At 36.8% G+C, this 27682-nt stretch overlaps 2 protein-coding genes across 11 annotated transcripts in view; one reads left to right on the top strand and one right to left on the bottom strand.

The window, feature by feature from the left end:
* Positions 1-1469: 1469 nt before the first annotated feature.
* Positions 1470-27593, bottom strand: LOC128863672 (PIH1 domain-containing protein 1). 2 transcript variants are annotated; one of them, XM_054102947.1, is made up of 5 exons: positions 27408-27593; positions 27228-27339; positions 1875-2575; positions 1666-1809; positions 1470-1601 (listed from the first exon to the last, which is right to left on the bottom strand). In XM_054102947.1, exons 1-5 carry the CDS (start codon positions 27474-27476, stop codon positions 1563-1565), a joined length of 1065 nt encoding a protein of 354 aa, XP_053958922.1. In that variant the 5' UTR covers positions 27477-27593; the 3' UTR covers positions 1470-1562. The 2 variants fall into 2 exon arrangements, with proteins under 2 accessions (XP_053958922.1, XP_053958923.1); XM_054102948.1 differs by lacking the exons at positions 27228-27339; positions 27408-27593 and adding an exon at positions 13149-13249.
* Positions 8923-27682, top strand: part of LOC128863670 (multidrug resistance-associated protein 1) — a 67347-nt gene continuing 48587 nt past the window's right edge. For all 9 annotated transcript variants that reach the window (XM_054102939.1, XM_054102944.1, XM_054102937.1 and 6 more), the window contains exon 1: positions 8923-9027. The gene's annotated coding sequence lies outside the window, so the exon portion shown is untranslated. The remainder of the gene's footprint in view (positions 9028-27682) is intronic.

Here is a 27682-nt window from a genome sequence, read left to right as displayed (position 1 = left end):
GGGATCATCGGGATCCTCGGAATGAGAACTTCTTCACCTTCGAATTTTCCTTTGAGTATCGTCGCGTAAATCACATTGTTCATCAATTTATTTACCACCAAACGCGTACCGTTGCAAAGTTTTGTTGGGCTTATGTTTCGAAGCATGATTGCTACGGAGCCAACTTTTAGGCGTAAATTGTGCGGTGGTAAGCCAAGCACATCCAAGGAGTTTAAAAATTCAATTGGATAGTTGGTGGCTTCATCTTCATTTGTTACACAGTCAATGGATTTGAATGAATGCATTGTTCCAATGATATCATTTTGAATTATGTAGTTTAGGTCATCTACATCTTTATTCTTAGCCGCTAAAATTGCTCGCTCACTCAACCATTCATTATTTCTGTAGTTATTAATGATGTTTGGGAATACTTTATTGATAAGTTCGTCTTTCGATGAGACAAAGTTACAGAAATTCTGAGGAAATGAAATCAATCCACTCGATTCGTCGACAGGTACTCGACCATTACTGATAGTCAGTAATTGTTCAGAGAAATCTTCAGTAAATGTATCATTAAGTAATGCAACTCTCATGTTTGTTGTCAGCTGAAGTTTTTTTACATAGCGTCATAGATTCGATGACTCGAGGCAAGCGTTTATTTCGTTAGCAGCAGTTGATCTCGGAAGTACTGGCAGTGTTTGGCGGAATTCGCCAGACAGTAAAATCATTGTGCCTCCAAAACATCTCGAGTCATTCCGTATATCTTTCAATGTTTGGTTAAGTGCTTCTAATGCACGTTTATGCGCCATTGTGCATTCGTCCCAGATGATGATTTTCGATACTGATAAAACTTTGGCCATTGATGAGTTTTTTGAAATATTACATGTTGGTTCTTTAATTTTTTGAAGATTTAACGGCAATTTTAATGCTGAATGAGCCGTACGGCATACTTCTAATAATGTGGCTGCTATTCCAGAAGAAGCAACTGCAAGCGCAATGTTGGATCTCGCACGAACAGTGGCTAAAATTACTGACATGAGGAATGCCTTACCGAGTTCCACCAGGGGCATCAAGGAAATATAAACCACCATTTCCATCATCAATTGCCTTCATTAATGTATCATAAACTTCTTTTTGTTGGCGATTCAACAGTGGTACATTCGCTTGAACTACTAAATCTAATTCCTGGTGATCATATTCACGTTCCCGTTCCAACTCTCGATTAAATGCGCCATACATTTCACGATTTGGTGCTGGCATTCCTATCCTGACTAATAAACTACCGCACATAAGGTAACACATGTCTTCGATCAAGAGTAAAGCCCGATTATGTATCTCCTCATTCATTTCAAGATCCGGATTTCTAGAACTGACACGAATTTGATGTAAAATATCTTCTGGCATATTATCCTTGTATTTTTTTGAGGTGGTTGTACGTGAAAAATTAATTAGATGTTTTATAAAAATGAGTCTCAAAATAGATTTAAATATAGGTTAAAGGCTTCCACACCAGCTTTATTTGCATAATGAAGGTTACATTAAAGTTTTTTATAGAAAATAATTTAATAAATACTTAGTACTTCTTATTGCACTGGATAGACAGGAATGCGAACTTGTAGCATCTGAAATTGAAAGATCACACCAATCCTCAAATATTTTCTTTATGCTCTATACTTTTCAACTTACTTTATTAGTTTTATCGAAAATAGCACGAGCACGCTCTTGATTTAAACGGTAGTTAACAAATTTGTCAAACATATAGCCATACTTCATCGATTCCAACAAAATGCGATCTTCTCCAACATCCAATTTTATATCATGTGAAGAAATCTACGGTAAAGAAAATGTTAATTGTTAAATGATAGATACATTTATTTTCGCTTGGTGGTACATACACATTTAGGTAGATAGAATTCGGCCAGTAACTCTTCCGCCACCTCTTCGCACAATTTGGCACGTAATTTGTACTCCGGCTCTGTGGATCCAGCCAGCGATATCGCCTGCTTAATCTTAGTCGAATTCTGTTTCAATTGTTGCGATTTCTGTTTTAATACGTCGACCTCATTTGAATCAATCTCTTGTACTAGTGGTGCATGCTTGCCGCTCACCTCACTTATTCCCTGCTCCAGTTCTTCTAGTTTCTTCTTATCAGCCACAGAGATTTGTTTGTATGAGTTTATAACTGTTTTTACATCATTGTTACGCACACGATGTTGTACCAGCGAGCCAATAAATTTTCGATTTTGCAAAATTATTGACTTCTCGATTTTTATTTGTACATTGTACTTGTCATTCAATGCTTCTGCAATCAGTGCTAGGAAAAAATCCTTAAATAGCAATGACTTCTGAACCTTTACGAAGAATCTCGGATTGATGGCAATGTCGCAAACATCTACTGAGTTATTTGATTTATCCTTAGTTATGCGTGGATCGGAAATACTCATGGGAATACGAAACGAGCTCGGCGCTTCCGATTGCAAAATGTCTGCTAGTTGTTCTTCGGTAATGTCTTCTGGTTCCGGTATCTCTTCAGTTTGGCAAAGATTGATGAAAAATTTCTCGTTCGTATTGGTTTTGAAACTTTTGATGCAGAAGCCTACGTAAATAGATATTAAACGAGTTAAATAAAAATATTTTTTCATACGATTCAGCATTGTATTGCATGTATGTACTCGTACTATATTCGCTAAATTTCAAGAGAGTGGAGTGTAAATACTACGCATACATTGAAATGTGGATGGTGAGTTTGCGAATTTATAAAAGAACTGACCTAGTTAAATGAAGCGACTCTAAAAAAGTATATAATATATATTTATATATACCAGTAAATACATACATACAAACACGTGCGAGTCCAAAAATCAACAATAACGAAGCGAAAGTTTTGCGTTAATATATATGTACATACTCGTATACTGTTAAGGCAGTTCGAAAAATGTAAGGGGTATGACATCAAATTAGAAAGTTCAACGACACTTCCAAAAAAAATACATAACATCGCAAAAATAAAACTTTTAAGAGTTACGGTGGCCGGCATACATATAAGTACATACATACATATGTACCTATTTGCCATCTAAAAAAAATGAAGACAGTAAATGAGATAACAATATTTTGTAAGGTTAAATGACTAAACCACTCCAAATGTCGTAAAATAAAGTAAGAGAAGTTGAAAATTTGTTTTAAAGAAACTAAGTAACATGTAGCCAAGCGCATTTCTTGCCCATGGATTCTAGTAGAACCACCGGCAAAAATTTGCAGGGTCATTCATTTGTATGACGCATACATAACACAAATGAATTTTCGATCTAACACCTGCACATACTTATATTGCCAACAAAATTAAATTATTTATTGCAAGCAAGCCTTACCATCGAAATAATAATCTAATCTCTGGGAAATTTGTTGGACCGGTAAATTCAACATTGAAAGTTAGAAGTAAAATAAAACGTCATTATTGTTACTTCTTCAAACCACAATCATTTTATATACTTAATATCGGTTTTCGACCTTTGTCAATAAACTTGTAATTGCTTAAATCTGCATTTGGCATATTTCTTTAATTTAATAAAAAGTAAAGAACAGATTGTTAGGGCTGATAAAGTTCTCATATGTTTTTAACCAATACTTTAAAAAATTAGTAACAATTGTTTTTATCAAACAATGCAATACAAAATAAAGGTTTCTAACTTTTCTGGGATTTATGACAGAAACGAGTGTTTTTGAGTGGTTTAAACGATTTCAAGAAATGGCCGATAAGAGTTGAATGTGATTCACAGGCCGCTCTTCCACGTCAAAAACGGACGACAATATAAAGAAATTGGAGAAATTGATAAATCTTGTTGCTTGCGTTGGGAAAGAAATTAAAGAAATTTAAAAATTACGCGAATTATGTAAAAACCTGTGACGCGTTCTAAACTATATACATTATTGAACAGCCAAATTTAGTCAAGTAAAGCATCCCAGTGTTAGACAATTTGCATTATTGTTGTGGTAACATAATAAACATTTCCCATACATATAGGGGGAGTGCTGCTGCAGTGACAGCCCTTAGCCGGATATAAATCCGTGTCGTTAATTAGTCCGATATTTAATAGATACACTTCGGCGACTACAATGGTAAGCAATCTACGTTTCGTGTTTCACTTACCTTTTAGTGCCAAAATAAAAATATATAAAGTGACTATATTTTATAAGAATTATAGGAAAACTGACTTTTAGACTTTTATTTGTTTTTGTTAATTTTTTTCGATCTTCCTTCAGCGACTTAATATACATACATATTGAAAAATATTTAATGTTTGAACTTTCATCTGATCTATTCGAAATTTCAGCTATCAGTGTTAATGAAATACCATAGGCAATATTTATTTCAGTGTTTAATCTTCATGCTCATTCAAAATGCTAAATTTCATATAGTTTAACAGCTTTAAGTTCGCATTCACTGTTGCATACGCAAGGGACGTTAGAGACTAAAAACGCATACCTATGTAAGTAGCAATTCAGACTCGTTTGTAAAAAAGTTCTCATGTGGTGAGAGTAAATGAACCAAGTTTGAGCCTCATTTTATTTTTTAACGACATCGTATTTACCTGATTTAAGTTCTGAAAACAAAATGCATTTGCTACAATTAGCGCTCAATATCCCAAAAGCCGGTTTCAGCTCGTGGCTGAAGATGACTGGTTTTATTTAAAAATGAAGAGAAAGCACATGGCTGTGTTGTAGTTTTGATAAATAAAACTGTTAATTTTGTTTCGTTTTTTCCTCTTTTGAAAAATTATCGATTTTCATATGTGCATAAGTACATACGGATTTAGTTTTAAATTGTGCAAAGCACGATACATACATACATACATAGATATATATGAGTATTCAAGTGTATGCATACATATTGTACACCTCTTTACTCTTTAACAGTATGCAATTCCGCATTTTCTCTTAAAAATGTGATGGCGTGCTAATACAACACGGTTTGTTTACTTGTTTGAAGAATTTAAAAGTCACCTGCGGTAAAACAAATGAGAAAGTTCTTTACAGTGCAAGTTTAACTCTTCTTTCCATGTTTGTACATTGCAGAGATTTTTCTTGTGCCGTTGTTTTTGGTATTACGGATCATAGCGCTCTAAAATGTACTGTGAACATCAAACGTAGAACATCATCTTCAATATCTTCAGTAACATTGTGATAATCAAACTATGACTTTGCAATTTTTAATGACATAAAACGACGTAATCAAACTTTAGCACACATATGTACACAAGTCCATATGAACCATATACAACGAAATGAAATATTACCCAGCAAGCAAGTGATTGAGTACAGACCAACTGCGGGGCAAATGATTGCATGCGCTTATTTCAAAGGTAGAGATTAAGAAAGTTCCAATTTCTATAGACACTTCTTGGGTTTGATTTACATTAACATCAATATTTTAAAATTATTGAAATGAATCAAGCATTTTTCGCAGTTTTATAGGAAACGCCAACATAACAATAACATAGTAATATTTTAAAATGTTATTCTCTGGTAAGGCAACTATAGGCTTTTTAATACAGTTTGTTGTTGTAGCGGTTACTAAGCTCTGCTAAGTGCGGTGAAGTCATTGGTCGCCATTGTCAATCTTATATAATGGTAGGCCCAGGAATCATGCTTTTTCGGGGTGGGTCCAGTTCGAAAGTGGTGTTAGCTGAGTAGATTTTAAGAGGCACATCAATAAGTGTTGAGTATGTTAGGGCTGATTCTCCATAGATAGGAGTTTTTAATCTGTTATAGTATCCGAAACAGAATTGTGCCAATGTAACGCGGCATAAATACCTGACAACTTTTGTTCTTTTGTTATGTAGAGAATGTGTATGAATTTGATTTCCCTGAAACAGTATATATTATATTTGTTGTACAGTCTAGTGCTGTTCTCACCGTAACTGGTCTTGAGTCTGCTTCTCTTAATGCAGCGTGTTAGTTTTCCCATGTATTTACAAAATTCATGTACAGTACTGTGCAAAACTAAAGCAACTTTTTCACCCGAGCCAATTTTTCCAATTTGTAAAATAACGTATTTGTGGTAATTTCTCACATGTCCAGAAATTACTATATAAGTATGGGGAAATAAAGTTTATTATTTATAGCGGCCGCCGTAGCCGAATGGGTTGGTGCGGGACTACCATTAGGAATTCACAGAGAAAACGTAGGTTCGAGTCTCGGTGAAACACCAAAATTAAGAAAAACATTTTTCTAATAGGTCGCCCCTCGGCAGGCAATGGCAAACCTCCGAGTGTATTTCTGCCATGAAAAAGCTCCTCATAAAAATATCTGCTGTTCGGAGTCGGCTTGAAACTGTAGGTCTCTCAATTTTTTGGAACAACATCAAGACGCACACCACAAATAGGAGGAAGAGCTCGGCCAAACACCCAAAAAAAATTATATATATATATATATTTTTAGATTTCAAATGGCTTTAAGTTAAGTTGTTAAATATCTGTGTAAAAAAATTTCAAGTGTTTTTTGTTTTGTAGTCTATTCTGCAATTTATTACATATGGCGGTTGTCACTACTTGGAACGGTTATTTTTCTATTCTAAATGGAAATCAGGTTCGACGAAAGGCGTATTCATTTAAAGTGATACCGACCGATCCTAATAATAAAAATAAAAATACAAATATTGTCAAATTTAGCCAAAGAAAGAAGAGGGAAAGAGAATACAAATACTTTCCCTTTGACAATTAGCCACCAATCAGTTGATGAAACAATACCACCTTCCATATATGTTTTTTGAATTCGCCAGGTTTTAAGACACCTTGTAAATGGTTGTAGCAGTAAAGCAGCTGATTTGATTTGTTCTATTTATTTGTTCTGTGAATTGTATTTTTGATTAATTGATATATTGATTTTTCTTTTCTGATGCTATTTTCAATGTGCCTTGGTCTAAACACTAAATTTCAAATTAAAAATGTTCAAAGGAAAATATTTTGACACTTGGTTTTCACAATAAAAATGAAGATATAAAAGAAAATTGTTATTGAACCGGGATTTAAATGTCTAAATTCCGATATAAATATTGTTGTTAGAAAATCGTAAGCACTCTGTGCAATTTTTATATCAATAGTGGTAGCTATTTTACAAAAATAAGCCCGATTCATATCCGGTCAAGAACTGTCACTTAAGCAGCAATGTTAGAAGAAGCTTCAACAAACCATATTTGAACAAATACCTTTAGGCGCAGCCAAAGCCTTTCATTTGTATGTATACATACAAAAAGGGAGTACTAATTAAGTTTTATGTTGTAAAATTTGCATACGGAAAATTACTTTTTCCATTATTTTTAGCAAATCGTAAAAAGAAAAACAAACATGAAACTTGAAACAATTATATACAAATGTTTTAGTTTTCTAATCCTTTTATTGGTAACTTTGGAAAATTTTCAATATGCTTCGATTATTGTGTGAGAAATATTATTAAATTTATTACATTTACATTTTTATATTATACTAGCATTCCCCAGTGGGCTTCGCACCACCATACATAAAATGTTTTTTATATTGAATCGTCTGGCGTGCTCCCCAATTGGTGTTTTATCGGCTTTTATTATTATTTTGTGGTCATCGGTGGGCATCAGATCGAGTGCCACTTTGAACAATTTCACCAATTCGTTGTGTTGATGGAACATTGTTTGCAATTCATTCACGATTGATCTTCTCGTATTCGTCGAAATTGCACAGCGCTGATCTAATTCACGATTATCATCACCAATAAAATATATTTGCAAAAATTGATAGTCACCATCTGGGAATGGTAGCCAAGACCCAGCTCTATGGTATATTTGACCTTGAATCTGTAAAGTTCGAGAAATATATGTAGATCACGGATCTGAATTTTTAAAAACATCGAACACAGGGACGGCACATAAATTAAATATTATATTGTTTATTCCAAACGAAGTAATAACCTTAAACGTCGGCATAAATCCATTTCTTATAATATTTGTAGCTCCAAAAGATGTCATTTGAAAGCATGAATTGTATTTTTTAATGTTTAAGAGGAAATGCTTCGACGTTGGTGAATTGCCAAAAACCAATGAATGCAAAGGTTCTGGCGGAAGTTCTAGCACCGGCAATTTGACTTTCCCACCAGCACAGCACATACCAGGCGTTTCGTTTCTGAATTTAATTGCTTTGCAATGTATACATTCTATATTCATTTGGCCAATGTAGGCATGCATGCTGTAATCAATGGTGGCATCGTAATTGAAAGACGCGCGGTCCATTTGACGTATATCATAAACGGACGTACGCCCACGACGGTTTCTTGGTGCTTCACTATTAACCGACTGATTTCTCCGTCTGTGTCGTTGTGTTTCTACTTAATTTCGTCGAACACGATCTTCTTCACTTTGTGATCACATAAAATGTCATAACTCAGGAACGGCTGCACCGATTTCAATCAAACTTCACACAAACCACCTCCTCAAAGACAGAAAAGAACTCTAAAATTTTCGTGTCAATCGGTTTGGCGGTTCTTGAGTTATAAGATTACCAAGGAAATGTAACTTCTTTTTATATATATAGATTATATTGTATTATATTCATAATTTTGAGCTATAAAGAAAAAGGTGCTTAAGTTGTGCACAAAACTGCACAAACAATTGTGACAATACATATGCAGGCGCTTATCGGAATACTTCAACTTCTCATACACAGTTTTTAGCTTTTATTCGCACTCTTCACCAAATGGAAAGCTCAAAGTGTTCCCAACAACCGGTGGCCACTTCGATATTGCTATGGCAATAAGGAGAGACAACAACAGTTCATTTCGCATCTTTGAAATGTTTACACATACGTTTGTACACATATATTTACATTCATATTAGCCATCAATGAAAAATGTATTTTTGTTGTTTCAAGATGCCCAAACAGAAGAGTAATCGTAACACAAAAAGGTAGAACCGTTGGACAGCTCAACCAGTTGGTGCGAGTTGCTCGAACGCGTCGGTTGGCTTTTTTCAAAGCTCGTTTAGTGGTGGAAATTTTTTTGGGAACGAAACTAAATAAAAAGGTAATGTGGGAGTGAAATTTTGTTTTTAATTGCTGTTAATGTGTGTGAGTGTGTATGTGACAAAATAAGTATATGAAGACACATTTTTGTCTCTAATAATTTGAGAAGTGAATTGTAATTGTACTCTCTTGGGAGAAATGAGTATACGCGTTAATGATCGGAGTTCTATTGAGCCAATGAGAGCCCATGTATTGAATTGCATAGAAGAGAAATGAGATTACATGGTTTAGTCATATGGCCGAAATGACATAGCGAAAAACCTTAAAAACCCCCGAAACAACCGTTTTACATTTTTAGTGAATATTACAGTAATATAAAAAGTAAAAATTGAATTCGTTCATTATCATTCACGACTATTATTTTATGTCACAAGTGGTTTTTTTCACATAACATAATTTTTGTTGTCCTGGAAGAACTTCACGCACTCAACCGTATCTAATTTAAATATGTATGTTTTATGTGTATAAAATAATCAGCAAATGTATGTATGGACGTAAAAACCATGTTTTTGACTATGTACAATATATATATACAACAATACATACATTTAATATTGTAATTTAAAATACTGGATGGCCTTGAGAATAATTTGAAGTTCTCAACTAAATAATGATTTTTTAATACATAGTTAACTTGACAGCGTTATAATGAGTGAAGTTGTGGGTTTTTAATTTATTTTGTGAAGTGAATAATTTGAATTTTTTGTGTTTTTTGTGAGGAAGGGCATTTTAAGTTACATCTGTAATTTTAGTTGGTACAAATGAAAGCCGGCTAACACACCGGTAAATGTATTGCGTGTATACATACGGACATATGTGTGTACATGTATGTATTTGAATATTGATAGTAATTTTTGTGGAGTGAAGGGTGACTACTATGATACAATAAATAAACCTGTTGGCTTAATTGCTGAAATTCTACGTTTTTAATTATAGATAATATGCTAGAATTTTTACTGAATACACATACATATATGTGTACATGCATATGCAGCTTAATAGTCTGATTGAAAGTTATTGAAATCACGGTCTATAGCTAAAGCTTTTTTTTTTTGATTCCACTTAAAGAATAATATTTTGAATAATTAGTGAAGAATTTATGTTGAAGTGTTTTAAGTTCTACTATTAAACCCGCTGCTAAAGATGATACTTGAAATACTCCATTTTCTGTAAGGCGGGCAATTTAAAAATTATTCACAAAAATGCGCTTGCTCCATTTCACTAGAAACGTGGGAATTTAAATCAACAAATCATAATAATGTTCATATTTTAATTATACAAAGAAAAATCAATAATTAAAATTAAACATTGTTAAAAACACGCTTAAGGTTCTGCGAAGGTTACTACAATAACATTGTCAGGAAATCAGTGAAAGTTATCTTAAGTATAAGAACTGAGCTGAGAAAAAGTGCGTCTTGTTGTGAATAAAGATTGCTTAACTCCTTCGCTCTTACTTGTGGTATGAACATTCAAATTTGGAACTTTTTAATAACGGGCAAGCGGTTTCATGTGGAGACGTTAAATCAGATCAAAAAATCGGGTTTGTTTTCTTGAACTTTACACACAGCTGCTTGTCCAAATTGTTTGAAGCTTGAATTTTTCCACCTTTTTAAGCTTTTTCGTGTTGAAATATTTGTGAGTTTTAGTACGCGGTCTTGACCAAATTTTAAGTAATTCATTAGTAAATTTTTATTAATAAATAATTTTATTGTGCACTAATTTTATTTGCCCATATATTTATTAGTTCGAATCTCGGTTAAGCACCAAATTTAAGAAAAAGTATTTTCTAATAGCGGTCGCTCTTCGGCAGGCAATGGCAGAGCTCCTCATAAAAATATCTGCCGTTCCTAATCGGCTTGAAACTGTGGGTACCTCCATTTGTGGGTGTATGCGCCAATTATATATAATATATACATATATATATATATGAAACTATTAAATTGGAAATTAATAAAAAAGAAAAAAAAAAAAACGATTAAAAGAAGAGCAGTAGAGGTCGGCTTATTCAGTTGATTTACTGTCAAAGCCTTTCATATTGTCTAAAAAGCGTCAAGTTAGAAATTGATAATTGATTTATTTCCTAACCAATTAATGCCCAACTTAAAGATTAGTAAAGTTATATAAATAGGTTCCAAAAGTTTTTTTTAATAAGCTCAGTTTTTTGTATACATATGTCAAATCGCAAAAGAAAAATTAAAAACAAAGTATGATTCATTAATGTATGTTTAAAGAAAAAAAAATACTGTATAAAAAATTGCTAGTGCCTACGTTTTGGCCAAAACTGTTTGAGTATGGACTTCTTAATGAGACCTATAGGTGTCTTATGTACAAATGTGTATAAATATAGACCAGTTATGCACGTATTATTAAATTTCAGCATGCGTGTAAAATACCATAAGCTTTCTTTGCAAATTGGTATCACATTTTTTCATGATTGTAACATAGATACATTTTTCAACTACACAAGTAATATAAATAAAATACATTTCTGGCGGTGTTTTTGCGCCAACTTTGTTTTTGCTCAAATGGTGATTAGGCATTGATTTCAAATTGTATTGATCACTTATAATTATTGTTATCAGTATCAAAAAAATTCGAAAATAGTAAAGTGTTCCGCAAAACCTAAAAAAAAAAAAAAAAAACAATGAAGAATACGAAGTGTGATTAAAGAGGCGAAAACTCGTATACTGTAGTATTTGCTGTATTTACAGTTACGATAAAATATAATAGAAATGGAATTGCGTAAAAAATTTCGCAGTATCAACATAACGAATTTCGCAACTACTGTTCAACATGGATGCATGTGCATGAATCTTATCACAATTCCGAACGCTTAAGATGAAAGAGAATAAAAAAAGATAATATATATGAACATAACATGGGATACGTGTGGCAATTATAAAGATTAAATGTACAATTATTTGTACAATGTACTTATATATATAACTACATACATACATATGTACATATGTATTTGTGCACAGTAAATTTACTTAAGATATTTATTAAAATAATACATCTTACCATCCCACTTTGAGAGAAGGGTGTGGTATGGTGTTGGTGGAAAAAACAAAAACTGGGTTCTTCTGACCAAATGCTCTAAAAAATATTAATGAAATGCAAACTAAATAAATTTTGTTTATAACCCTTTTGCATTCGCACTATTATCTGTTATTTGCAGAGAGAGAGAGCTGTATGAAAATACCGCTTGAGAAATATTGCTTTGACGTCCATGGAAAAAGAGAGCACTAAATTTTCACATTGTTATGAAATTGCAATAAGTATTGATCAAAAAATAATAATTTACAAGTGATTGAATTGAGATATGCCCATCACACATGAGAAGCGATATACCAAGTTGGCATAACAGCATTTTAAAAAGTGATATGTACTCCGATAATAAAGAAACGTAAATCCATTTTATATAATTTTATAAAATTAACAATTTTAGCTCTGACCTGATTTATGCGTTTGTCTTCCCCTGACAAGCCATTATAAAAATTTCGATGTTTATATAATATATTATATAATCTAGCTATGTTCAAATTAAAATTTTACACAACCATTGACTCTTCGAATATAATTTCTTAACAGCGAAAGGCTGAAACAGAGCATCAGCATAACTGCATATGGATTTTCTGAAACAAAATTTTCTAATTTTCTAAATCCACAACTAACTTCAATTCAAAGCTTTTACGTCAAACTTGGTTCTAAGCTTCATCGAGCATTGAGTTTTATAAGACAATGAGGCTTTAGTTTATCTTTTACATTTATTGTCGATCTCTAGCACGTGATTCAAGCGAAATTGTTTGTACAAAAACAACAAACTTCCTTGTATATAAAGACCTCTGTTGTTGTTTCATCGAATTGTGTCATAGTATAATTGTAATAGTGACAATCAGGAACATGCTTTAGGGTACATGTGTGAACTTCAGCATTTGTAAGCTCTGCATAGTTTCTTAGTGTAGCTTGTCTCAATTCAGATAGGCTGCACGTTTATCACCACTTTTATATATACGCATACATATGTATTTGTATGCATGTGAATACATATCCAAAAACAAGGAATTAAAAATAAATAATAAAATAAAAATTGTATTATTTACATATCTACACACATACCTATATAAGTGTAATATGTATGCATATTTTCACTGTTCAATGTTAAATTTAACCACTTGAATGGCTGACTAACGGATGGGTTCGACGCATTGTTGATTGGCTAAAAAACAAATTGATGGACTGGACGGCGTACAAACTTTGGCTGAGTTGTTTAAGCTCGCGTGTTTGTAACATAAAACTGGTGAAGTGGTCTCATATGTATGCAAAACTGTAAATAAATACATACACATACTTATCCTATGTACAGTGGAGTCTGGATATAGTGAACTAATTTCTCCAAGGCCTGTTCACAGTATCCAGGTTGTTCACTATATTAAGGTTGACATTTTTTTTGTTTTAACTTGGTTTATTAGCTTTAAATTCAGGTTTTTTATATAAACAAAACAGATTATTTGTTAGCTTCAGCCCATGCGATAGCTATATCGAAGCTTTTAATGCTTTCAGTAGCTTTTATTGAATTTCCGATCTGTCCTTCGCCTTGGCTGTCACTACCAGATTCTTCAGTATCCATGGCATAATTATCTAAATCAATTTCTTGGTCAACTTGGATTGAATTCCACTTCTCAATATCTTGTTCAGTGTAGGTTTCCTAAAACAAATAATGTTCACATACAAACTTAATTAACAGGTGCTTGTCAAGAGGGTGAATAAAATTACCTCCGGTAATACAATTTGCAGCAGACCCTGTATATCATGAACTTCTTCACATTTTTCCTGCAATATTTTTTCACGAAGTAAGCTCAATGGAATATCATCGTCTTCATCCTCGCTTTCATTTGCTTCTGTAGTATTTAAGCTTCCAACATTTTACTATTACATTTGCCTGCAGCTGATTCCAAGCAAGCATTAAAAATGATACAGCTTCCTTTAAAGTTAAATGTTTAAGAAATTGTGTGATGTCATCCTTTCGTACAGCTAAAAGCAGGAGATGCTTTTTGTAATATAATACAACTTAGTTAAGCGAATCACATTTTGATCCATAGGCTGAATTAAAGGCGTTACATTTGGAGGCATATAAATCACGAATATGGATCCATCAGCAGTTTTAAGTTCATCTTCTGGTGGATGGCAAGGGGCGTTATCAAGCAAAAGGATAGCTTTGGCTGGTAATCCTTTCTGTAGTAAATACTTTTGAACCTAATATAAATTAAAAACGAATAAATACTCTGCAAAAATGTCAAGAGTTGCATTATAAATGTATGTACCTGAGGGACGAAGCAATGGTTGTTGTTGTTGTTGTTTTAACAGCATAGTTAGCCCTGTCAGTGTGGGTATATCATCTGTCGTCTTCGTCTAGCTCATCTAGGGGTAGGCCCAGGAAACATGCTGTTTCGACGGGTTGGGTCCAGAGGGAGAGGGGGGTTAGATGAGTCTGATTAAGGGGGCATGTGAAGAGGTGGTTAGTGTCGTGCGGGGTACCTTCACATGCCGGACATGTGTTTGGTATGTCGGGGTCAATTCTGGATAAGTAGGAGTTTAACCTGCTACAATATCCAGAACGTAATTGTGCCAATGTTACACGAGTCTCACGGGGAAGCTGGAGCTCTTCTTCTGCAATGGGTGGTGGTTGGACTCCGATTACGGCATTCACGGGACGGGAGTTCATGAAGGTGGTAACGGACTCCCGGTGAATGTCGTTTATTGACTGTCTGAATACTGTCCGGTCCAGTAGGTCTCGGTCAGTTTTGTCCTGGAGTTCGTCAGCGTAGTCGAGGAGGTGTCTCCTGACGTGCCTGGGAGGCGGCTCAGGCTCAAGCAGGTGTCTGCAGGGGTGAAACCTGCGGTAACACCCCAGCAGGAACTGCTTGCTGAGCAGTTTGTTGTGCTCCGCGACTGGGAGCATTTGTGCCTCGTTGTGCAGGTGTTGTATGGGTGACATCAGGAGGCACCCGGTCGCTGTCCGAATGGCGGTATTCTGACATGTCTGAAGCTTTATCCACTGCGAATCACTAGTGCCGGGCGACCAGACAGGCGCAGCATAGTTTAGAACCGGCCGGCCAATTGCCTTAAATGTCGAAAGCAACAATTCTTTGTCCTTGCCCCAAGTGCTGCCGGCCAGCGATTTGAGGACCTTGTTGCGATTTTGGACTTTAGTGGCAATTGCAGTTGTGTGCGCAGAGAAGGAGAGCAAGCTGTCAAAGGTTACACCCAAAATTTTGGGGTTATTCACAGTCGGAATTGGTGTGTCGTCGACTTTTACCTTAAGGGACAGCTTGACCTCCTTTGTCCAGGTGGTGAAAAGGGTCGCCGTGGACTTAGTGGGGGAAAGTTGGAGATTCCTCGCAGTGAAAAAGCGAGAAAGGTCGGTGAGGTAGTTGTTCACTTTGGAACACAGGCCATCGATGTCATTGCCCGACGCCATTATCGTGCAGTCGTCAGCGTATGAGATCAGGGAAACTCCCGCTGGTGGTTGGGGGAGCTTCGAGATGTAGAAGTTAAAAAGCAAGGGTGAAAGGACACCACCCTGCGGTACGCCTTGCTTAATCTTCCTCTGCTTTGACATTTGATCTCGAAAAATCACTGACGAGTGCCGACCGCTCAGGTAGTTCGCGGACCACCTCTTCAGCCCTGGCGGGAGTGTCGACTGATAAATATCATCTAGTAGCGTGGAATGGCTGACTGTATCGAAAGCCTTCTTTAGGTCCAACGCTACTAGGACAGTCCTCTCGCAGGGGCGGTTTTGGTTAAGCCCGCGATTTATCTGGGCGTTTATGGCGGTGAGTGCCGTGGTGGTGCTGTGCACTCGTCGGAATCCGTGCTGATGTGGGGCTGGGGCCAGGTGGGTCGTGAAGAGTGGGAGTAGGAGGGCTTCAAGTGTCTTCACTACTGGGGAAAGGAGAGTTATCGGCCGATAGGACTCCCCTTGGTTGGCGGGTTTCCCAGGTTTCAATAGTGGGACCACTCTCCCTGCTTTCCACTTGTCAGGGATGATGAGAGTGGCCAGAGACAAATTGAAGACCCTTGTGAGGTATCCTACTCCCAGGGGTCCCAGATGCTTCAGCATCAGCGCGTTAAGTCCGTCAGGGCCAATGGCTTTCGAAGATTTCGACTTGTTGATGGCCCCCTGAACCTCATCACCGGAGAAAGTAAGTGGCGCACTGTCGTTCGTCAGTTTGTGCAGCCTTCTGGTAACACGACGTTTGGTTCTGTCGCCCGGAGGATGCAGTGTAAACAGCCGGCTAAAATAGCTCGCGCATCTCTTCGGGTCCGACGAAGTACAACCGTTGAAGGTGATAGCCACCTTGTCGTTGTGTTTCGTCGGGTTCGACAGGGACCTAACGGTGGACCAGAGCTTACTCACTCCGGAGGTGAGGTTACAAGTCTTCAGGTGCTCAACCCATTTAGTCCGCTTGTGTTGATTTACCAGTTGCCGGATCTCCAAATTGAGATCCCTTATGCGGGGATCCCCGGGATCGGCCTGGCGTAGGTGGTCACGCTCGTTTGCTAAACTGGCTGCTTCTGCTGGGAAGTGGGGACGGATGTCCTTATAACATCCAGCTGGGATGAAGCGAGCCGCAGCAGCTGTGAGCACCTTGCGGAATGCGCGTTCGCCGACGCGCACATCAGTGGGGATGGGAAGAGCGGCGAAGGTGTCCTCGGTGAATTCCGTGAAGCCGGCCCAATTAGCTTTTATAAAGTTAAAATAGGACCGGTGATTCGCGGAAACGAAATCGGCAGGTCTCTCGATCGAGACGATAATGGGCAAGTGGTCTGATGCAAGCGATAGCATAGGTCGCCACGTTATGCTATTTATCAGACCCGCGCTAGCTATTGTTAGGTCAGGCGAGCTGCTACAATTGCCCACTACCCTGGTGGGGGCGTCGTCGTTCACTGTGCTGAATGTCGAGTCGTCTATCTGCTCTGCCAATTGCTGTCCCCTACGATCATTTGGCAGGCTTGAATGCCAAAGATCGTGATGCGCATTGAAGTCACCTACAACCAATCGGTTTTCACCTCTGATGAGCGCACCTATATCAGGGTGATATCCTGCCGGGCAGCAGGTGACAGGGGGTATGTATATATTAAAAATTTCGAGCTCGGAATCGCCTGACCGGACAGCTATGCCTTGACATTCTAAGGTGCTGTCCCTGGGGTCGATTCCTTCATCGATAAGACGATACTGCACAGTGTGGTGGACTATAAACGCTAGGCCACCACCGTTGTCTCGCTCGCGATCGTGTCTGTGCACGTTATAGCCATCCCTGGTGATCAGAGATGACCTAGCGTGCAACTTTGTTTCTTGGACCGCAGCTATCTTGATACTGTGCCGGTTCATAAAGTCGACTATCTCGTCGACCTTACTCGTAAGTCCGTTGCAGTTAAACTGGAGAAGCTTGAAGCTTCTCGGTGAGGTCAGTGTAATCCGGGGGGTGAGGGACGCGTGGGGTTGTCCACGTTGGACCTGCTGTGCAATCCACTGTGGTTGTTGCGGCCTGATGGTGGTGGGCGGCCGCTCCTCCGGGGGAGGTAGTGGGTGCAGAGCTCTGCAGCAGGGGGCAACGTAGGCAGTTGTCCACTCACGGGTGGTGCGCAGGCCGGAACATCTCCGAAAATGGCACCAGCCATTGCAGGAATTGCACTGGACTGATACCAGATTCCGAGGTATTACGGTCTGACACACGGAACAGACTGTACGGGGGACCAGGAGCTGCTGGTTTGTCCCCGCACTGGGGTTGGAGCAGGAAGGGATAGGAGGGGTTGAAGGGGAGTTGTGTTGCTCCGATAGGCTCCTCACCGTGGAGGTGTGGGTTGTGGTGGCGGTTGGTAGTGCCGGCCTATCAGGGGGTGTAGTAGCCGTGGAGGCATCAGACGCCTGTTGGCGGGAGCAACACGTGGCCACATACCGTGTGGACCACTCCCTGTGCGACTTAAGGCCTGAGCAGGTCTTAAGGTGGCTCCACCCGTTGCACTTATTGCACCTAACCGAGGTGGAGTTCGGGTGGAGCCGTTGGTGGCAGACGCAGCAGTAGAATACCTCTGGCCCAGGGTTGGATTCGACACCAGCCCTGAGGAGAAGTATTTGGAGCAGGTTAGCTGCGGGAGTTTGCTCCTGTGACGTAAGGGGTGGGGTGATATACGATACACTAGACAGGGCTAGTGTACTGGGGCGGCAGCCCTTGGTCGGGAATAAAAACCCGAGTCATTCCGGTAACGTAGAACCGGCTGCCATGGGAATGGTGAAACCATTCTCTGAAAATGTTGGCGGTCATCCATGCATTCTTAGAGTTCCGATAGTCTACCGGGATGTCATAAGCCTTAAAGGAGCGCGGCTTCTTGGCATGCCCAATTATTAACGGTTTGACTTTATGCTGACCAGTTGCATTTGTACATGCAAGAAAAGTAATTCTGGCCTTTTCTGCTTTTCTCCCCGGAGCTGTTTTTTCTGTTTGGCTGACATACGTTCTATCAGGAAGCATTTTCCAAAACAAGTCGGTCTCGTCTGCGTTATATACTTGGTCCTCGCAAAGCTTCAATTCGTAAATAATGTTTCTGAGTTTTTTTTTTAACAGTTTATGCTTGCCGTTGCGTTTAAAGCTTTGTTCACTATTTCGAGTTGTCGATAGTTCACTATTTAGAGTACTCATTGTAAATTTCTAGGTGTTCACTATATCGAGATGTTCATTATACCGGGGGTTCCTTATACCCAGACTCCACTGTATGTGTATAAATGTGTGCATTTTTTTGTGCATACAGTTAAAGTTTATTTATTTAAATTCTTGTATTTCAAAGTCATAACTTTATATAGCGTTGTACATATGTACATCGAAGACATATAAAGGGCGATTTTTTAAGAGCTATAGGAAAGTTTAAAAAAAAAAACACACGTAAAATTCAGAAAAATGCATGAAATTTTTATTTAAATCGATTATTTCATGCAAATGTTGACCGCGACTGTCCTTCAAATGGTCCATCAGCTTAGTCCAATTTTGGCATACTCTTTCCAATGTTTCGGCCGGTATCTCACATATAAAAGCTTTAATGTTGTCTTCCAATGCGTTAATTGAAACAGGCTTGTCTGAATAGACATGAGCTTTAACATAGCCCCACAAAAAATAATCTAAAGGCGTTATATCGCACAATCTGGGTGGCCAATTGACAGGTCCCGAACGTGAAATAAAATGTTCACCGAACTCGCCTCTCAACAAGTCCATTGTTGCGCGTGCTGTGTGGCATGTGTCACCGTCTTGCTGGTTTCAGCAAGTCACCACATGTCAAGCAAGTCAAGCTCTTGCATTTTGGGCAAAAAAAAAAAAACGTTGGATATCATTTCACGGTAGCGCTCACCATTCACAGTTAGTACGAAGAATAAGTACGGTCCAATGATACCTCCAGCCCATAAGCCGCACCAATCTGTGACCTTTTCTGGATACATTGGTAGCTCTTGCAATTCTTCTGGCTGATCTTAAGGGTACCCGGTGGTCTAGAGCACGAAAATTTCACCCATTTTCACGATTTTTTTTTTGCCATTAAAAATTTAAAAAACGATGTTTCGTACGTTTATTGAGCATACAAAAAATTTTTTTTTTTACTTTTGAAACAATATTTATTATTATAAAAATGCCGCTGAAGATGACCCTCTCGAAAAACCGAACCCGGACGGCGTAGATGATTTCGAGACTTCTACTCATCTGAAACACAAAATTCAAGAAGATTCTTAATCAGAAAGAGTGCAGTTATGGTCGGAACTAGAACAAATCGAAAAAATGAAAAATTGACAAAATGGCGCACTTTTGAAAAAAAAGTTCGTAAAATCGGGTTTTTTTCACTAGTTTTTTAGTTTAAAAAGGAGGAAATTATTTAAATAAAATTATGATTCTAGTTCCGACGATAGCGATACATGTTGTGAACAACATATCTAAATTTCAAGTGATTCGGTTGAATAGTTTTTTTGTTTTCATCGCTGCCGTGCCGAAAAAAGTAGTTTCGAGATAAATGAGTTTAAAGTTTGAGGTACAGGAGCGTGCGGACCGCTCTCTACCTAGTTAATGGGCTGTAAAAGCTATAACATTAGGAATTTCCGCATCAAAATTTCACAGTATATTCTTAAGATACTATACTTTGGAAATATCGAAAAAACAAAAAATCGACTTTTTGAAATTTCTAGACCACCAGGTCCCCACCAGGAGCTTCGTCGCTGAACACAATTTTTCGATAAAAAGTGGATCTTCGGCCAACTTTCCAAGAGCCCATTCACTAAAAATTCTGGGGTCGTTCGGATTAAATTCTTGCACCAGCTGTATTTTGAAAGGCTTCACACCTAAATCCTTTCGCAAAATTTCGCACGTTGTTGAGTAACAGAGACCCAATTGCTGCGAACGGCGACGAATCGATAATTGATGTTCATCATTAACACTGGCCGAAACAGCTGCGATATTTTCTTCAGTTCGCACTCTACGTAAGCGTGTTGGTGGTTTGATGTCCAATAATGTAAATTTGGTTCTAAATTTAGTTACAATAGCTCGAATAGCCGCTTCAGTGGGTCGGTTAAACCGACCATAAAATGAAAGAACACGCATTTTTATAATAAAATTCAATGATTTGCAAGCTTTGGTCGTTTGTAAGACGATTCATGGTTAAATTATAGACCAAACTGAAGATGTTTGACAGTGAAACAAAACACGAAACGTGCGTCAGCTGTTTAAACCGACTGTTTAGAAAGATAATAGCTAAAAAATCACCCGTTACATTTTCCTAAGTAAAAGGTTTTTCAACAAGGGTGGGCCGGTGTTGAAATAAGGTGAGATATTAACAAATTGCATTTTTATTTATTTTAAAAGACTCATATATGACATTATGTTTGAGAGAGAGTACTAATATTTAACGACTCTGTTGCTTAAATCCGGCTGAATTCGGGGAACGAGTCTAGGTTATGTTGACTTTGAATCATTGGTCGATTGCAGGTTATTGACTTAGATTTAGAATAAAATAAAAAGTGTAACGGAATCAAATTGCACAATCTTGGTGGTCGCATTCACGTCCCCTCCGCGAGAAATAACAATACTGTCAAATTGTTCATCTAAAAATGTGCTAATGTTTTCCCTAACAAACACTTATTTTGATAATAAAGTTTTAGTATTTGCATGAACACATAGTGATAACATGGAACCTCCCGTTTCTGTTCGAAACCCCTGTACTATTAAAGGTGGTTGGAAACTGAGCTCTTAAGGACTATACTTACATATTAGAGTAGCGTTGTTAAATATGTATGCACTTATAAAATAATATAATTGAGAACTTTACTATATACCCGTATATACATATATGTATATGTAAAGGGTCTTTCAAAAGTGACGCTTAGATGTCAGTAGTGAATAATTCCTAGACGATAGCTTTATTGTGTCATCTTTGACATTTGTCAAGTAGACAGATGTACATTTCTAACCCTGAACGCAGCGCGTTAAAATTATTGAAACTTGTTATGAAAATGGTCGATCTTTAAGACCAACATATCGCAAAATTCGAGATATTTTTATGTATTGTAAATAATCGTCCGAATGAGTCGAAAGTTCAAAGATTGGTGAAAACAACAATAAACAAGACCTTTTGATAGAAAAAGGACTGGCAGGCGACGGGACGAACGAAGCGGGAGAATATTGCTGTTGTAGCGCAAAGTGTAGCTGAAGACGTGTTACCTAGAGACCTGTTGAGGGTGGACATTTAAAAGATGCCATTTTTCACATATAAATGTTAAGAGCGATATTTGAACAAAAATAGTGAAACAAAAACCAAATTTTTACATACTCTTTTTGTTTTTTAAACAAAATCTAGACGTGTCTTTTGAAATACCCTTTACAAATGTAAGTGATCACTCTACACTATTTTTTCAAGTAAACAAATGCCTTTTTAAAAATACCGCGAAATTGGGTGAGCAAATGAAAGGAAAGACTAAACAATCACCAATACATACATATATATGTAAAAAGAAGTAAATAAATACTGTACCTACATATGTATATGCCTTCATACATTTAACAATTGTTCCAATTATAAAGCGCAACGAATAATTGCGTGAAGATGTGATACATATCAAAGCGCATTGTTTCATGCTCCACATTGATAATAAGTAAATATATCAACGTTGAAACATATTTACGAAAATCAAAAACAAAGTGAAAACGAATTAGATTGCAAAAATAATTTAAAAGAAACTCGCAAAACTAAAAATAGTAAATATTAATTCAATTTGATAAATCACCCAAAAGTGTCTTTCAATAATTAAATAATAAAATGAACAAAGCAGAAATTTTTAAATCTTTTTAAGAGTCAGGCTACTGTTGACTCTTTTAATTTCGTGATGTTTGGAAAATAATTGGTTTACTTCCAACTTAACCATCAACTTTGAAGCAGTTACTTACGGAGCTCCCTAACATGTATATATATATATATATATATAATTGGCGCGTACACCCTTTTTGGGTGTACCTCCTCCTATTTGTGGTGTGCGTCTTGATGTTGTTCCACAAATGGAGGGACCTACAATTTTAAGCCGACTCCGAACGGCAGATATTTTTATGAGGCAGAAATACACTCGGAGGTTTGCCATTGCCTGCCGAGGGGCGACCGCTATTAGAAAAATGCTTTTCTTTTTCTTTTAATTTTGGTGTTTCACCGAGATTCGAACCTACGTTCTCTCTGTGAATTTCGAATGGTAGTCACGCACCAACCTATTCGGCTACGGCGGCCGCCAACCTAGTACCTCCCAACCTCCCTAGCAAGTAAATACAAATCAAAACCGGTCATCCAGCCATCAGCAATTACAGGACATACCTACATACATGTGAGGAACAGAAATATGTAAATCATGTGCTGTATATACATACATGCATATTTTATACTCTCGGGGAAAATAAAATGCAAACATACTCATGCTCAAATCAATATGTAGTTTTAGGTTTGTACTAAAGCAATAAAACTCCGTCATAGTCATTATTGAAATGGGGATCCCCTACATTGCTGTGGAATGATTTAACTTAAAATTGCATGCTTGTCGTTTTTTTTTTTTTTTGTGACAAATAGTAGTAATTATTTGTGTGTAGTTTAAAATAAAAATGTATTGTAATTTAAAACGAAAATTGTGACGGCGGCCAAAAAACATCTAGTAAATCAGCAAAAGCAATAAGAGTTTCGCACAAAATATAACGAAGACTAGTTGAGTCACGAATAATGCGTTAATTTGCCACGAAAAGTTGTCATATATTTCGTAAATTACGTAAATATGTATGCCGAAGACGCTTTAAAATCACATTATTATGTGAGAGGACTTCAGTACAAAGAGTCATTAATGGGATGGTTGTCTGTTCTTCTACACAGCAATCGAAAAATCATTTCTCATACAGTCAAACATGGAGGTGACTTTCTGACGATCCGAAGATAATTTTCTTCAGATTGTCAAATAAGAAAAGCAAAGGAGGATGGTTGGTTTAAGGGTGACCCCGCATCGGAGTGCCACATAGACCGCAAGTTGGGTCCGTTGTGTTGCCCTAGAGCTCATTATTTTAAATGATTTCCCCACCTAACCGAGATTTTTATTGTAGATTTTGGTCAAAGATATTAATTCGTGTCGAAAATTTGATGAGAGATTCGATTTTCAGGTCCGAGAGTACTGAAAGATTGTCAATTGTTGGAGAGCCTAGAAGAGCGAGTCGACTTCTGGCTAGACCGGGACAACTGCACGGCAAATGTCTGCTCGATACTTCCTCATCTTCGTCCTCGCAGTATCTGCACAGGTCGTTTTGAGGAACCCCGAGCCGACGTGCGTGAGTGCCCAAAAGGCAGTGGCCGGTGATAAGAGATATTATATGCCTTAGTTCGTGTTTCGAAAGACTTATAAGGGTTTTTGTCTGTTTCAGATTGTAGGATGCCCAGATTTGTCTGGTCGTAATGCAAGTAGTATCCACTAGCCACCTCCGATCAGCAATGTTGTGAAATTCTCGATCGATGAGCATTTTACATGTTGAGAGCGGAATGTGGATTGTGGGTAAGTTACTAACATTTGATTGCGCAGCTCCAGCTCTTGCGGGCTCATCAGCTTTGCAGTTACCTTCGAATCCACTGTGACCCGGTATCCAGATAACTTGGACAGAATTCTGAACACTTATCTCGTTAAGAGATAAGAGACAGGATCGAACCACATCTGAGTGGGTATAAGAGGAGCTGAGTGCTCGAACGGCCGCTTGACTGTCGGTGAAAAAGCGGATATCCTCCAGTGATATTCTATTTTCTAAGAGAGTTTTCGCAGCATACCAGATAGCGCATACTTCCGCTTGGAATACGCTACAGTAGTCGGGTAATCTAAATGATAGATTGATTTGAGGGGAATTGGAAAAGATTCCAAATCCCACTTTGCCGTCTTGTTTTGAACCATCTGTATATATAATCAGAGGGCCATCGATTTCGGTAAGATTTGTCTTCCATTCTTCCCTAGTTGGGAGTGAACAGGAGAATAGCAAGGGTGGTGATGGAAGACTTACATGATAGTCTATGTCGGAAGAGATAACAGTGTTCCTGTTCAGTATGGCCGAATGGCCAAGATACTTATTCCATTTCGATATAGTATTCATGCGTGTCGCTGCTTTCGCTGCAATCGCTTTGCCCGCCAGATCGATAGGGAACAAGTGAAGCAACGTGTTTAGAGCCTTAGTAGGTGTTGTACTTAAGCATCCTGTTATCAGGAGGCAGGCTGTTCTTTGAACTCGATCAATTGTGGCTACTCTACACCGTTTTTCGAGTGCTACATTCATTGAGGAGGATACATTCATTGAATTTTAAAATTAAGTTTATTTTGCGCAATGTAAGAAGTATCAGCTTTAATTTTTTTATATTTGTGTACAGTGGTAATGTTATTACCCCTTTTATATATATTATATTGTTTATTGTATTAAAACGGAAAACTAAATAATTTTTTGTTTTGCCTTTGAATAATAATGGCGACTAAACTTCTAACTTCTCTGTTATTTGAGAGTGAAACAAAATATGTATGCACATCAACTTGTTAGAAAGCATTAGAATTTTTCGCGCTTGATTTCTCGATTCGAAATTAATTTTTTAGCTGTAGTTCTTTATTTTTCTAACAGTATACATATATTATCAAGGACTACAAAAAAAAATTAGCTGTTAATTTGATGGATTTAATTTTGGAGAAATTTAAAATTTTTGTTTAATTCGATGCAATTATTTATTTTTCTCTTACGTTTCTCAATGTACAAACAACCACAGGGACCGCCCAATTTCTCTTCATTTTCGCAAAAACGAAATCATAGTGAAAAAAATTAAAATAAATTTATTTTTACATCCTCAACTTTGAAGTAAGTGAATTATGCATATTTTACTGTCAATTTCATGATGTCAAGTAATATTGAACTTAAGTATAGTATTTGTAAATATATATGCATGTAAGTATGTGTGTACAATCATTGGCAGCTGTTGATTGGACTAAATAAACAACTTTTCGATTTAAAATTAATAAAGAACGCCACATTGCACACTTCAACTGTTTTTTCAAGACTTGTGTTGGTTGTTGTAGCAGCTAACGTTCTATCAGATCGCTAGTTTTATTAAGTAATAAACGTGTTTGCAGGGGCTTCAGCTTCTATTAAAGACAAATGTGTGGTAGGTATATATATGTACATATAAGTAAATACACAAGTGGATGTACCAAAGCTGCTCTCGTGATTTTGCTTTGCCTTTGGCGATTCTACCTTCACTAAAAACAATATAATTTTTAAGCATTCATGGTTTCAAATACAGCCGAATTCATGGCATGCAAAAATAAATAAATAATAAATATACGCACACACATTATTATTAACAGTACATGCCATTAAAAATCAAACGAAGAAAACAAGTTCCCTCATCCATACTTGAACAAGTTTTATTTTTATTTTATGAAAACGAGTTATACCTTCCAGTTATACCATACTACCAAAAAACAGATTTTATGTACTTTTTTAATTCTTTCCTTTTAACCATTTCTTTTTTTTTACTGATCCAGATTCTTTGGGAGCATATTTACTTAGCAAATCTAGATAATTTTTGATAGTTTTGAGATTTTGAAAAGGCGTGCATAAACATGATATTGAAAACATATCATTTGTGGTATCCTCATCATTTTCATCGTTTCACACGAAAGATTACTATTAGGAACTATTGGTATTTTGGTCTTTTGGGAAACATTGCCCACTTAAAAGCATTCTTTTCACTTATATCAGCCATTTTAATAACGCAATGAATTAGAAAATTAAATAAAAAAAAAGCTGCTTTGGTTCTACACCGACACTTGACACTTGACTGCTCACAGTTCGTTATAAAATGTAGACTTGAACATTTTGTAACTCATTGTGAAAATAACTGTGAACACATCAATTGTTTTATAAATTTCAACAGATTTGTTTGAACTTCGTAGATAAAATAAATAATATCTACATATGTATGTATTTACATACATATATGCGTTCAAGTGTTACAATGCAGAATAGATTTGCGTTTTTTGAGCCAAAGCTACTTTATTCACATTCTGCTCAATTTCAATTTCCATTAATTGAAATGCATTGTGCCAATCAGCAGTGAATTAGGCGCTCCTAATTGCTCGGAACTACAGATTATTGGTTACCCGACAATTTTCAGTCAAGCGTAGCAATTTTCAATTAACACTTCTATGCTTAAACTACAATTTAAATGCATTTACATTATGTGAAGAAAGCATACATATGTAAATAGACACCCACATATATACATTTGCTATAGAACTCAAATTAAAAGATTGGAGAAAAATAAAAAAATTAACTGAAGCACAAAATTTTTAAAATTTAATTCATTATCGCGTGTGTGAAAATATTTTTGCAAGTGTAATAAACTTGGGTTTTACTGTAATATCCATAGATAAGACGCATTCACAATCTCCCTATTATAGAAAGATAACGAAGCACGAATTTTCAAAAGTAATCATGACAATGCAAAAACCATGAATGAATTGAATTGTTTTCGCTTTAATTTATACATTTAAATGTATTGATCATAAAATTTATGAAAAATATATTTCGTTAAACTCCTGAGAACCATCACATTTGACAATTCAGTTACCTGGTTTTGGTTGTACAATCTTATAATCACGTGGAGGTGCCAGAGACTCACTCGTGGTTGCACCAGATTTGGCGCCAGAAAAGTATTGATTTAACTCATCTTCCATTTCATTCTGCAAATAAAGTTTACAGCTATTAAAAACACAAACTTTTTGAGTTCTGCTTTGTATAATTCACGCACTTTGATAAATCTCAGATTTTGCTCGATTATACTTCCATCAGCATCTAAAAAGTTTGCAGAACGCGCCATTATCACTTAAATTCTATATTTGTCGAGTATTATATTTGTTAAAGTGACCAAATTTGTTAAAAGGAACTAGAAAATTCTTCACAATATTAACAATTAGAATACATAAACAATACACCAATGACAGGCTGACAGCAACGAGCTCTGTTCGTTTCATTTCACATCGTGTAGAGAAATTTTGTAGACTTTACTACAGAGTGATTCACGTT

This window comes from Anastrepha ludens, chromosome 5 (genome assembly GCF_028408465.1).
Source record: "Anastrepha ludens isolate Willacy chromosome 5, idAnaLude1.1, whole genome shotgun sequence".
Lineage (NCBI taxonomy): Eukaryota > Metazoa > Arthropoda > Insecta > Diptera > Tephritidae > Anastrepha > Anastrepha ludens.
The sequence above is the reverse complement of the archived record's forward strand: the minus strand, read 5'-3'. Positions and strand labels throughout refer to the sequence as shown.